Below are 14,732 nucleotides of genomic sequence, written 5' to 3' on the forward strand. Positions count from 1 at the left end.
TGAATAGGAACTGAATAGGTGTAAGCTGCAATTCCGCTTTTTTCTCGTGATTATTAGTAAGAGGCATGCCCCGAGGGGCAGTTTCCTTCAAGGGTTAGGGCCCTCTTCATTGTTTAGAGTAACAATGTTGTCCCTGGAGGAAAGTTCCCTCGGTAATACCAAATTCCTAAACAATTTGTTAGTAATCTAATTGATTTTCCTAATTTTTTTTTATTTTTTGTTTTTTTAATTTGTTTCAGAGATTTTTTTACCGATCACAGGGTCCTCTTTAATCGGAAAGTCATCATTAGTTAAATCCACCATGTTAGAGAGAATTCTCATTTCATGGCTAATTTCCCTTACCTAGTGAGTCCCTCAGCAGCTTTGCTGGATCTCTGGAGTTATTTCTTTCCACTTGGTAAGAGTGTGAGCTTTTCCCCCACTCTTACTTGTGTTTTGCTATGTGTTTTCACCTGTTTTTGTGATTGTGGACTCTGGAGTACACCACTTCAGTAGTCCCCTTCTTTTGTGTCACACAGCACCTTCAGTGTAGTGACACAGGATTGTCGTTCTGACCTCCCACCAACTCCATTTCTGAGGCTGACTACTGTCCCCCAGAAAAGGGTAAAGTTACCATTAACTTTAGTCAAATTTAACCACAGATCCAGTACACACCATCTTACATGGAGTGCTGGAAGGGTTAACTCTTAACTCTCTTTATCTGTAACTCCCAGAGCATTGTTTTGCTCTTTTAACATTTAGACATGGCTGGTGGCAGTGGTATCTACCCTAATTTTCTACCGCGGTTATCTTATATAACCATGGTAATATTGTAGTTATTGTGTTAACCTCAAACTTAAACCCGCTTGACCAGATCCTTTTTCGTTTGGCTCCGGTGCGGTTTATTCGCCATTTCTTTTTGTTAAAATCCTTCTTGTGTTTTACTCTGCGCAGCAAACTAGGTTTACCTTCTTTGTTCACTGTCTTTTGGCGGGCTTCTACCTAGAAGCCCTCCTCAAGGCGCCTGGGTGTCTAGGTGGGCTGAATGTGAGGGAGGGGTGTAGTCACCCCCCTGCACGGGGTATCCTAGGAAACCCGAGTCGCACTTTGTCATGATTGGACAAGGTGGTTGTCCAGGCTGGACAACCCCCCTGCTGGGTGATTGACAGCTAGGCTGTGTGAATGGGGGGTTTTCGCATAAAAGGCAGAACTCTTGGGCTGGAAGTCAAAGAGTCGCCACTGGAACTACAAGGAACCGACGAGAAGTGGAAGGAGAGGTTGACTGCTGCAACTACTTTGTACCGGTGAAGCCCTGCTGCAGTCCTGAGCCGTCTACCCTTCAACGACTAAGAGGAGATCCAGTCCAGAATCTTCTTCCCTTGAGTTTGGTGGGGATAACCAGCTCATCATCTTCAGCCAGAGGTCGCCTTCGTGGTCGAAATTGCTGCACACTGCTGTAGTGGTCCGGATAGCCACCTGAAGACCCTCTCCTGTTTTTAAGGAACGCACATTTTATTCATTGTCACTGCTGCCAGCCTCATCCCTGTGTGGTGCGGACCCCCTCATCGTCCTTCGTGCTGAAGCTGCAGGAAAGCGTGGGTCTCTGGGAAACCAACAGGAACAACTGCCGTGGCACCAACTTCGTTCATTTAGAAAGATACTGTGTCCTGTTTGAGGAATTTTTGGTGAAATCCCCATTTCTCTACCTTAAGGCTTGTCCTTACTTTTCCCTCCTTCTTATCACTTTTGCTTCCGAATATTGACAATATCAAAGTACTCTTGGCAACATTGAATCTTGAACTTTGACTGTGTGATCCTCGACAACAGGCACCCAGTGTCATTTGACTTTGGCTCTTGAATTCCGGTCCACGTGTGTTCTTCGATTCTGTCTGCCTAATTAACATATTGCCTATGATTTTTGCCCCCAACTCGCTCTGGGTATCTCGGGTGCTAAGTGTGTTTTTGCCCCGCGTTTCCCTAATAGACCGAACTGTCAAAAAATGATCGCATTTGTATTCACGGTAACGTGTTCTGTTTCATAACACCGGTCCATTCAAACACAGGGTACTTACCTTGAGAAATACTGTACAAAGTTAATTGTAGTATATTTTACGTGTGATTTTTGAATTAATAGAAGTGTTGTTTTGATAACAAATGTTTTAAAAATAAATGCACTTATATTTTTTACCTAAAAATTTGAGTCAGTGTTTGCTTGAGTCACAGCAATTGTGGTCCCTTTGTGTAATCTCTGTTACTGCTCATATACTCTTGAGATAAGCCTGGCTGCTCCGCTACCGCTACCACTTAACATAGTAATAAAGGCTTGTACCAAAGGTAAAACTTGTATTGCCACCTGTAGTCTTAATTGTGTGTAGTGGTCCATGAGGGCACTGCACAGGATTCTGCCTAACAGTCATCATAATGTACTCTTTAGCATGGCGACAATATCATTTTAGTGCTGCTTTATAAAATACGTACTTGTTATAGACTAACTTAATTTCTCAGATTGAAACTAGGCGGAATACAACAGAACTGTGACACCATATCTTACCTGTACTGCGACCATCCTTGTAAGAGAAGGTTTCTTTTTCTTTTCCATATTAATTAAACTGGGACGAAATTCAACCGATGCATTACTGCTGACATCCTTGAATACAGTCTCCCCATTCGGGTTGTAGTAAGGCGTTTGTGTACCATAAGCACAGTTATGCACTTCCATTGAATCAGAGTAGATGGTTTCACATACAGAATCTCTATCTAATGCTGCTTCCATGTCACTAAGTGGAGTATCACTTTTGGATCCTTTAATAGAGACAGGTTGAATCACAACATTGGGTGTAGGTGCCATGAAAGGAACTGCCTGAGTGTAGGCATCTGTAGGCACTAATGGCAAAGGCATGCCGCCGGAAAAAGAAATGGTTTGTCCAGCGCTGAACTGAAAGGGTACAGGTTGAGGCTGTATGATGGAATTAGCAATAGGTGAGGTGTCCGAAGTGCCTATACTTTCACCACTTTGAGAATTTGATTCTGAATAACTACTGGAATATTCACGATAACTAGGCTCATGAAAAATTTCAGACACCGGTTTGAATTCTTTTGCACCTGGGTTTAAAGTGCGATAGTCTGAGAATAACTTAATATTTACACTGCTTAGAGGCAAGGGGTATTCTGCAGTTTTTAATTTTGCTTTAAATTCCACACTTTCAGTCAGTGTAGTTGCAACTTCCTTATGCAAAAGAGTATGCTTCAGCAATCCAATTAAGTTGTCAGCAACCATGAAAAAACGAAGTGATGCCAGAAGAAAAGGCTTAAGTCCACCTGCTTCCTCCACCAATTTATGAGCTTCTGGGGGGAAAAGTTCATATTCTCCTACAAATAACTCATCGTCCATCTGCAGAGGCCCATGTTTATCTAAAATCTGAAAGAAATACCTTGAATAAAAAAGAAGAAAAAAACATTAAACTGTGTATATCCCATGGTTCTATTTTTTCATTAATATTTTACTAGTTTACACAGTTGGATTGTCTATTCTATAACATAACTTTCCTTGAACATTTGTAGCTCAAGAACAGGATGCTTAAAATTCTGCAGCATTAAAAAGAGGATATAGTTGGCTCATACATATCTCATGAAAAATATGACTTGGCATGAATAAGGAACATAAATTAAAGTATTTTTAATTTTAATCTGGTGAACAGGTTTTGCAATGGAGAAAGACCTCCAGAGAGATTAATAATTTGTGGACAGATTACTGGATTCAGAAATACTGAGCTGGTTAGAACATTCGGACAACCACTGCTATATACTTCACAAACAGGCAACATGTATATTTGCAGCATTTAAGGTCTGATAAGGTTTAAGTTACTTACCAGTAACTATTGTTCTCCAGCATGGTTCTTGCTTGGATTGACATGCTCATGAATATTCCCTGTCGTCGAGGTGGGAGTCCCTCAGTAAAAAGAAAGCAGTTTCACTTTAGACTGAAAACTACTTGTATCCTCTATAACCAATCACTGTCATTCGGGTCATATTGCCCCAGCCAATGACACTTGTCCTCCTAAGTTCCACCATGGGTGGCCATCTAGAGATTTGGTAGAGCACGTAAAGCGCCAGTATGAACTAAGAACAGCCATAGGGGGGAGGGTTTGCATGTGAATCCATGCAAAGCCTATGCTGGAAAACAGGAGTTACAGGTAAGTAACTTGTTCCTTCTCCAGCATGGGGTCTTGCATGGATTCACATGCTCATGAATACGATTAAAGCCAGAGTACGACCACATACTTAAAACATACGAAAGCCCCGATTAAAATCTTTGAAGGAGAGATGTTTGATGTGGACAATGATTTCTTAGTCAGCATGTACCACAGGAAGAAGCGATAGAGACAATACACAGCTTTTTGACCCACAATGCAACCCAACCCAACAAAGAGTCCCGACGGGATTAATCATAGAGCTCAAGTCCATCGTGCTACAAAAAGAAAACTTCTTCCAGTTTGAGGGACAATTTTACCTTCAAATTAGAGGTACAGTGTTAGGCAGAATCCTGTGCAGTGCCCTTAGGGACCACTACACACAGTTAAGACTACAAGTGGTAGTACAATTTCACCTTTGGTACAAGCCTGTAGTACACAGAAAAAGTGGTAGCAATGGCTGAGCAGCCAGACTTCTCAAGAGCAAATGAGCAGTAGTATAGATTACACAAAGGACTACAATTACTGTGACTCAAGCAAACACTGACTCAAGGTTTCTGGTTAAAAATATATGTATATTTATTTTTAAACCATCTGTTCACAAAACACTTCACTTCTATTAAATTAAAACCACACTCCAAATATACTACACACAACCAATTCCCCTTGTGTAGATAAATTTAAGGTAAGTACATTGGGATTTGACAGACCGGTGTTGTGGAACAAAGACGTTACCATGGGTTAATACGCAATCACTTTTCGACAGTAATGGCAGTTCGGTCTTACGAAAGAAAAGCGTACCCGCGAGAAGAAATGTTATCGTAGTCGAACACACTTAGCACATGAATTAACACAAGAGAGATGGGGACAAAAATCAAAGGCAATACTTTTGTCAAGGGGGATAGAATCAAGAGACACTTTCTAAAACGTAGATAAAAGTCAATAGGCCTGCACCAGTGTCATTGGGACAGGGGTCCAGTTGTCGAGGATCACAAGGTTAGAACAGTGCATGATTCGAGATTACCAGGACTACTTAGATATTGTCAAAAGGGAAGAAAAAGTTATAAGAGGGAAGGAAGATAAGGAGAAGCCTTTGGTGAGGAGACAAGGGGTTCACCCTAGTTCCTCGAAGTCGGACACAGTACCTTATTCGTATGAAGAAAAGCTGGTGCTACGGCAGTTGTTCCTGGTAGTTGCTGCAGACTCACGGTTCCTGAAGCTTCAGTCGTGGGGACAAGAAGGACGACATCTGGAGCGATCTGCACTACCCAGGGATGAAGCCAGCAGCAGCAAAGCAACAATGAATAAAAGGTGCGCTCCTTTAAAACAGGAGAGGCTCTTCAGATGGCTAACCGGACTACTACAGCTGTGTGCAGCGATTTCGACCGAGAAGAAGTTCCTCTGTCTGTGGAAGGTGAGCTGGTTGATCCCACCAGGCTCAAGGGAAGAAGACTCCGAACTGGATCTGCTCTTGTCGTGGAAGGGTGGATAGCTCAGGACTGCAGCAGGGCTTCACCGGGACTCGGGAGTTGCAGCAGGCATCTTCTTCTCCGCTTCTCTTCGGTTCCTTGCAGTTCTAATGGCGACTCTTACTTCCAACCCAAGAGTCCTGCCTTTTATGTCAAAATCCCCCATTCACACAGCCTGGCTGTCAATCTCTCGGTAGGGGGGTTGTCCAGCCGGGACAACCACCTCAGCCAATCGACACAAGGTGCGACTCAGGTCTCCAAGGAGATCCTGTGCAGGGGGTGACTAAACCCCTCCCTCACATTCAGCCCACCTAGACACCCAGACGCCAAAGGAGGGCTTCTGGACAGAAGTCCGCCAAAGGTCGGCGAACAAAGGAGGCAAACCTGGTTTGCCGCGCAAAGTAAAACATAAGAAGGACTTTAACAAAAAGAAATGGCGATAAAACCCAACCGGAGCCAAAATAAAAAGTATTTGGTCAAGCGGGTTTAAGTTTGAGGCTAAAACAATAGCCTAAAACAGTACCAAGTTTATATAGTATAATCGCAGTAGAAAAGCTAGGGTAGATACCACTGACACCAGCCAAGTCTTAGTGTTAAGAGAGCAAAATAAAGCTCAGAGAGGCACAGACAAAAAGGGATAGGAACTAGCCCTTTCCAATACTCCATGTGAGATGGGGTGTACTGGGTCTGTTGTTTTAAGTGACTATATAAAGTTAATGGCAACTTTACATGTTTCTGGGGGACAGTAATCAGCCCCAGAAAAATGGAGTCAGTGGGAAGTTTCAAAGACAACCCTGTGTCACTGCACTGAAGGTGCTCTGTAACATACACAAAAAGTGGGGCTCATGCAGTGGTGTAGCTCCAGAGCCCAAGATCACACAAACAGTAGAAATACACATGGCAAAACACATGCAAGAGTGGGGAAAAGGCTCACATTCTTACCAGGTGGAAAAAATAAACCCTAGAAATCCAGCAAAGCTGCCGAGGGACTCACTAGGTGAGGGAAATTGGCCATAAATAAGAATTCTCCCTAACAGACACCAATCTATACAAACCTCAGATCAAGAAATGGTACAGATATACAGATGTCATTTTCATCTGGCATGGGAGCATTGAATCCCTCAAGTATTTTTTCTCGTACTTAACCTACATCCCACAATAGAATTCACTATGGAATATGATTGCCAATCCATCAGTTTCCTGGACTTTAATATCAAAGTAGAACTTGGACACCTGGCATGTACTTTGCACAAATAAAATCGACTGACAGGAACACCACTTTGCATTTCTCTAGTTTCCACCACAGGTCGCTCAAAGAAAATCTGCCATTCAGTCAGTTTCTGAGGCTAAGACGTAACTGCACAGCAGTAAATGATTATTACTCTCATGCCATCAAACTGGCTGGTGACCTTAGGGAAAGGGGATAACCCAAAGAATTGGTGTCACATGCCCTCAAGAAGAGCAAAGTTTACGCTGAGGGAAGGTCTCCTTGAGTCTAAAGTAAGGACAAAGACGCAAGATAAAATAACCTGTATTACTACGTATAGTACACAATTTTTGGCCATAAAAAAGCATTGATGAAATATTGGCCAATTATATCAACTTGCCTACCCAATATAGGAAGGCCACTCTTTGCCTTCAAACGATCTAGGAACCTTAAAAACCAACTAGTACACTCGAAAACTCAACAAGTGAGGGACGCTGTGGAGCAGCCTGCAAAATGGCTGCTTAGTCTTTGAGCTCTGTGCCCAGACGTTACCAATCCGTCATCAGCGATTTCCAGCAATGTCCGGTACCTGCACCTCTCTCCTTCTGTAGCTAATGCCTGGGGCTACAATCGCACGAAGTTTGGAGGAAAATCGGAGCCATGTGGCCACGCTGTGACCGGTCTCATGTTCCTCCGTGTTTGACCGGGTCCTTGCCCACTTAGCGCTGGTGCCGGGTGCCCATCGGAGAGCCGCTGCCTTGAGCCGCATTTCACTATCCGCAGCTGGGAGCTGCCCGCTTCTGCTCGCCCTTGCTTGCAGGATTCCATGGAGCCGGGCCCGCCTGTGCTGGGGCGCGCGCCTCGTCTGCTTCTTGCTGCTGCTGCCGCGAGGGCTGTGGCCACCTGGCGCTGAGTGTACCCTGGCTCCGGGGGCCTTCCGCCTGATTGTCCCACCGTGCCGCAAAGTGTGGGCTGCCCGTGTCTGGCCTGCTACTCACGGCGGGACCCCCGCTGCCCTCCTTTCCACCCCGCATCGTAACCTGGACTGTCTTGGCCGCAGGTGAGGAGTTGGAGAGGGGGGGCGAGGGAGGGAGATGCCCGCTTTTCTCACTCACTCACTCCCTCCCTCTGTCACCTGGCCTCACTGACTTCTGCCTCTCGCCTGAGCTGGCCCCCCATATCCTATACGCGCGCAGCTCGCTCCGCTTGTACCTGGGGCCCGGGACTTCACTGTGTGGCATGGGGGGCACTGCTCTGCTGATCTGTCCTCGCCCTGCATTCCATCCGGGCCGTCATCGTGGCCCTTGCTCCATGCGGGACCTTCAGGATCTGCACAGCGACTTCGTGGCAAGAACGCCGGCGCTCAGCTTTGGCGCTCCCTCTGGGCGCTCTGGCCTCGCCCCCCCAGCACTTCTGCTATAATCGATTTTGGGGGAGCAAGCTGGCCGCCTGCGCAAATGGATACAGACATTGGTTCTGAGATTGAATCGGGGGCTGTCTAAACTTCTATTGATGGTCTTTGTGGAGACCTGTGATGAGCTCGCACCTTCATTTGGCTCAGCGCCCGGGGTCACTGAGGCGGGGCACCCTCCCTGTTCGCCCAGCGCTGCGCTGGCTCCTAGTAGTCGGCATCACAAGAGTCTCTATCAGGATTTGCCCTTGCATAAGTGCTACATTCATCTCGTCCCTGTACCCTCTTCTTGCACCAGGTATTCGGCGGCATAGCTCCACATTGGACTATTGAGCCAGGATACTGCTCCCCTAGTCCCAGACTCTGACCTAATTGGACCGCCCCCTGCCAGGGCCCCGGTGCCTGACTGAATTACCCGGAGCACCTCTACCCCCCAACGATACAACCTGCACCCTCTTCTCATTATTGCTTCATGACCTCCCTGTCTCCACGGCCTCTCTCCCCACGGTGGGTCCCCCAGGTGTTGCAGCGGGGTTCCCTCCCTCCCCCCTGCTGATGGTACATGGGTGACACCCTGAGAACTTGCTCCCTCCGACTATACGGGCCACATTCGCCTGCTCCAGACTACACCATCAACCGCCCATAACATGTCGAGCAGATCACGTGGGGCCACCAAGACTGGGACTATGGACAAATTCATCAAGTCGACACTCAGGCCCGAGCAGGGAGGCTCCTCCTCGAACCAGGACGACATAGATCCACCGCCAGACCCCCCTCAGCCCGACCTCGCGTTGATGATGGAGTCTATGGCAAAGAACTTTGCCTCATTTCACAAGAAACTGGATGACATCAACGCCAATGTGGCCTCCCTGAGAACCAAGATGGACCAGCACGGGACCAGGATAACTGAGGCGGAGACCAGAATTGGGGCCAATGAGGACGGTGTGCTCATCCTACAGACCACAGTTGCGGAACTAGTGTGAGTTATGAAACAGGTGAAGGCCAAGTGTGATGACTTGGAGTCTAGATCTTGTAGGAACAATATCCGCATCGTGGGTGTTCCGGAGTCCGCCCTCAAGGGTAAGATGGAACTGGCTGTCGAAAATCTCCTTAAGGACCTCTTAGATACTCCTCAGCTCTACCCATTCTTTACGGTTGAACGTGCACACAGGGCGCTGGCCCCCTGCCCTAAACCTGGTGACTTTCCCAGGCCAATAATTGCCAAGATCATCAGCTACAGAGACAGGGATCACATACTTCGGCTAGCACGAGAGAAAGGAGAACTGAGATTAGATTTGCAGATCATCAGAATCTTCCCAGACTTCTCTGTGGGGGTCCAGATGGAGCGCAGGCAGTTCAATCGTGTGAAGAAGAGGCTTAAGGAGAGGAAAATTGAATACGCAATGCTCTTCCCGGCACGCTTGAAGTTCACCTTCTGCAATAAACTACTTTTTTACGGTCCCAGATGAAGCCGTGAAATTCATTGAATCACAGATCCCGCTTGGAGATCCGGTGGATGACCTAATGGACAACGACTAAGGTGATGGATACCTGCTACCAGTGACGGGATCAACCGGGCGAAACCATGTCCAATGTCAGAAGATCCTCCCGCCCCCCCAATCAGTCACCATGGTTAACTAACCGAGCCAAATGCACTATAGAATGGGACCATCACGGCCTGCGGCGGGTGTCACCCTGCTCCTCATTGCCACAATTGGGCTATCGGATGGAGAGCCCGGGTCTTACACCCCCCTGCAGACCCCTAACTACCATTCATGTCGTAATCATCATGGCTTCTCTCTTCGCCTGTTACAATGCATTATAATTTTCTACTGCAATCTAGATATAAATGGCTGCTGAATGTATATCGGTGCCATCTGCACCAAGTTATAAAATAGGCTGGGTACACGGCAGCGGCGACCCCCACTGCAGTTGCAATGCCTAATATGGCAGTCTGTTATTTGTTGTGCCCCTGTTGGGCAGGTGGGCACGCGTTGCCTAGTTGGGGCTGGCACGCTGTTGCCCGTTGCTTGGGTGGGTGTCACTACACTGCTGGTTGGGGGAGGGCAGTCAGGGCAGGGGGTGGTAAAGTTGGGGGTTGTAACATTGAAAATGGCAGGAAAATGGCGGCTTTGGCTGTGATGTGCTGCAAATGCGTGGTGGTGGTGTGGGTGGCACTGAAAGGTGATGGATTCCATTGTTGGGATATTTCATAATGCTATACCACGACTGTTAAATTAATGACATGGAACATCCGGGGATTAAGCAACTTTACAAAAGCCTGCAGGATAACCGCATATGCCCAGAGACATGGGATCAAAATACTACTCCTCCAATAAACACATGCCCTGGGGCACCTCGCAGCATGCCTGGCGGCGTCCTGGGGCTCCAACAGGTTCTACACAAAGTTTTCCACCCAATCTAGAGGAGTGCTAACCCTGGTCCACAAGTCAGTTAAATTCTCACTGCGTACTAGCTACATAGACTCGGAAGGCAGATATGTGAACCTGCACTGTCGCTTAGCCAATACAGAGTGTCTTCTGGTGGATACATATTCCCCGAACATTGATGCACCCGAATTCTTTGACGAAGTAACTGCCTTCCTCATGAAATATATCGGCATCCCAATTATATGGGGAGGGGGACATGAACCTGATCCTAGACAACGACCTAGACAGATCGGGCGCAGCTCGCTGGGCTCCGTCCCGGGTTGCCAATCGCTTGCACGCGCACATGGACACGCTGGGTCTGTGTGATGTGTGGAGAGCACTCTACCCGAACACGACAGACTATACTTTCTACTCATCTGTGCACGATAGTTCTTCTAGGATAGACTTACTCCACATTTCGACTGAGCTTATGGGAGGGACTATAGACGTACAGATACTGGCACGCACACTCTCAGACCACTCCCCAGTGATGCTGCCGATCAGATTGGGGCCTGGCCTGCCTACCCACTCTGCCTGGCGCTTTAAATCAGAGGCACTGCGGGATATAATTTTCAAGGCCGAGATCACTTGTGTCCATCTTACTTTGACACCGTGCCATCCTTACAAGTCTCACAACCGTGCTTGCAGCCATCGCTCGGCCACTGTGATGAATCGAGGGAACTCGTCCCTTCTCCCCAAGGGGTAGCTCCTCCCTGTGAGGCTAGGGAGATAAGCCTGCTCTGCAAAACCTTTGCTAGGGGTCGAGGCAAGTGGGACCTCACCAGGAGTAGCTCCACCTTAGGTGATAAGGACTCCCGTTCCTGTGAGGACCTACCAAAGCCAAGCCATGTTATAGCATATATGGGACTATCTCTCATATCCGATTCTTCCAATTGTCGAGACTTTTAAGAAAAGGAAACAAGATAAAATATTCTTCCCATGAGAAAAAAATAACAGCTGGTTCTTTAAGTGAAAAGCCTAGATCCACTGGGACAAGCAGATTTAAGTGGTGAAGCAGGGGAGGTTCCTGGGTAACATCACGCTAGCTGGAGGCGGGACCGTGGACGAGCATCGAGCCTGTGAAGTCCAAACTTGCTGGGAGCCAGCAACAGAGAAGCTATCTGGTTGGAGGCTGAAGGAGACGAGACTCCGACTCGACTGGAGCCGGAGTAGCATTGGTGGCATAAGTGACCATGAGATTCCAGCAGTGCGCAGGCTGGAGGGGTAATGACGCAGAGACCGCTGAGGGAAAGCCGCTACAGCGGGCGCCATTCCTCAGTAAGGAATAACGAAGCTGGGAGAGAAGACGAGCCACATCAGGTGGAGAGGCCGGTGAGGAGAGGAACAAAGAGAATGCCCAGAGGCACCCGAACTGTAAGCAATCCGGGCCGAGACGTTCCCAACTGAAAGAGAAGCCAAGGTGGGGATCATTTTAGGAACATTGAAATTTGTCCCAGTGGAAACGAGAAAAGAGAAAGTAAATCTGGCAGATTTGAACTGTAAAAGTGAAAATTAAAGTTACTCACTGCAGTGACTAGAGTACTCATAGTCCTAAGTCCCCTTTCCTCCATCCTTGTGGCCGTCCCCAAAATGGGCACGGTACCAGAAACCTTTGGCAGTGAAAAATGTGAGCTTCCCCTTAAGTGTAGCGTGCAGGTGTCCAGCCCCAGGCGTGGGAAAGGCCATGCCCTGCGCCACCTCTCCTCAGTCCCCTTTTGACACATTGAATGCTTGTAAAACTGGCTGTACTGACAGTTTTAGTCCCTGGCATACTATACTAGGGGGGGAAGGTGGGTGGGTCGTATGAAGGAAAGGGGACTTAGGACTATGAGTACTCTAATCCCTACGGTGAGCAACTTTAATTACTAATACGTCCCGTCCCCTTTCCTCCAGCCTTGTGGGTGATCCCACTGAAACAAGACAACTGGGTGGAGCTGTGACAACATGCCTCAAACTTGGGTAGAAGTAAAAAGGTTACTCAGAAATGTCTGACCATAGCGTGGCTTGAAGTCTGACCTGCTCTGACTCTGTGGAAAGGATTTCTGCCCCGGCTTCGTCAGGATCGCCAAGGATCTTCCTTTTGGTTAACTTGTCATCGGTTGACGAGTTTAACAGGTCAGAGCCCTCGAAAGTGCGGTCGGGAATCCTGTCCTGCACGTCCGAGGAAAACTTTGTTCCGTAGATCCACACTGTGCGCATCATCTTGACACCCAAGCAGAGGTTCCTGCTGGCCATGTCAATGTGGCAGATTGGACTCCATAAGATCCCGCGCAACTGCACAGGCCTCAGCCAGACCCACCTAGGAGGCTTGACTCTCCTGAAGTAAGCATGGGAGAAAGTCCCCAATCTCCTACCATAATTTCTGGTTTGCCACCGCGAGGATGGCATTAGCCTGGCAGAGATGAAGAATGGCGTTGAGATATGTTCTCTTGTCGAAAGACAAGCACCTTGTCCTCCTCAGACAAGCAGTGGGACAGAGCGCAGACAAAGACGGCTTTAAATATAAATATAAAGACGCAGCCACAAAGAGTGGGGCTGAGGGTGGGGCACTAGGAGGACTTGGGCGGGGCATCCAGCGTCTTGTTGATCTGAGTGTTGGCCTGAGGCTTTTCCCAGACCTTCCTGGCTGAAGAGAGGATTTTTTTTGCAGAGGAATACCCGAGCCAGGGGTGACATGCAGGGCCCAAGACTTCCGACAGCACAGGGGGGCCTGTTCAGGATGAGGCACGCCTAGAAGCTCAGCTAGGCCCTGAAGACAGTCATGACATGCTTTTACTGAAGACGAAGGCTCCTCTTCTTGTGCATCGTCACCCCCCCCATTTCTATCGGGCGGAGGGGAGTCCAGGTCCTGCTGCAGTGGAGCCAGAGAACCCCCCCAGACCGCTGGTCCGAACTCTGGAAAGGCAGGGCTGAGGCAATGGGAGTCTGCGGCAATGGACGAGGAGCGGGCAATGGAGCTGGAGGAGGGACCTAGACCGGAGCGGGCACAGGCTGCGGAACCGGAACCCCGGCACAACTGGTGGGGAGGCTCAAAGGGGGAGGTCTTGGAGGCAACACTTGGCAGACTATCTCTTTGATGAGCTCCTTAAGGAATCCCGTAATTTGCTGAAACCGCGTGAGCAGAAGAAAGCACACAAAAAAACAGTCCTCACATGCCGCTGGGTTGGGTGAGAAAGGAGCCTGGCACTCCGACGCGCTTGGCCTCCTGTCCAACTCAGCACGCCGAGGCACTTGGGAAGAATAACCAAATGGCTGACTGGAATATAGGTAGCCCTGTGGGGACCACACGCCCGATGCCAGAGGGCCTGAGCCGAGCTCCGAGGGAAGAGGACTGAAACTGCGCTGAGCCGTCCATTCTGAGGGCGAAGCGGACGCCGGAGGGCTCCTCGGCGAGGGAGCCGGTAGCATTACTGGCCTTGGGCCTAGCACCCGTTGTAGAGTCTGGACGAACCCTCCCAGCCGGATTCCCCAGAAAGGAGGTTCCAGGCTGGGGTGCCTTAGAGAATAAAGGACCTACCTTCTCGTAACACAAGGCCTTAGCCACAAAATCCTTCAAGTGACCGGGAGGTGAAGTGTAGAAGATCTCACTCAAGTGGGAAAGCAGATCCTTCAATGAATGATTATCGAGAGCACCGCAAGCCGTGCACACGTCCCAGTGGTGATCAGGCCTCAAGCACTCAAGGCAGAGGGCATGGGGGTCCGACGTAGGGAAGGAACAATCGCGGGATGCACATTTTGTAAAGCCTTCTGCTGCCGACATAGGCCGGGGAAGGCAAGGCACCGGAGGGAGGTGAAGAAATTGAAAAAAAGAAAAGAATGGGGAGCATGCGAAACAAGTGTTTGCACCAGGCTGCCAGGTCCAACACAGTCACTGTGGAAAAAGGGAATGAGGTGAGGTGCCGGAGAGTGGGGCGGCCGCGCCCCAACACGTTATTCTAAATGTGAAGGAGAAGCTCACAGTTTTCGCTGCCAAGGTTCCGGTACCGTCCCCATGTTGGGGTACACCCACAAGGATGGAGGACAGGGGATGGGACGCACAAGTGTAAA

At 48.6% G+C, this 14,732-nt stretch overlaps 1 protein-coding gene across 2 annotated transcripts in view; it reads right to left on the reverse strand.

Annotated features, from left to right (window-relative positions):
- TTC3 (tetratricopeptide repeat domain 3) overlaps nt 1-14,732 on the reverse strand; it is a 2,698,168-nt gene that overhangs the window by 775,131 nt on the left and 1,908,305 nt on the right. For both annotated transcript variants that reach the window (XM_069636090.1, XM_069636092.1), the window contains exon 33: nt 2,531-3,410. In XM_069636090.1, the coding sequence (XP_069492191.1) occupies nt 2,531-3,410 (880 nt within the window). The remainder of the gene's footprint in view (nt 1-2,530; nt 3,411-14,732) is intronic.

Source organism: Ambystoma mexicanum, chromosome 7p (genome assembly GCF_040938575.1).
Source record: "Ambystoma mexicanum isolate Mex_15411 chromosome 7p, UKY_AmexF1_1, whole genome shotgun sequence".
In the NCBI taxonomy this organism is placed as follows: domain Eukaryota; kingdom Metazoa; phylum Chordata; class Amphibia; order Caudata; family Ambystomatidae; genus Ambystoma; species Ambystoma mexicanum.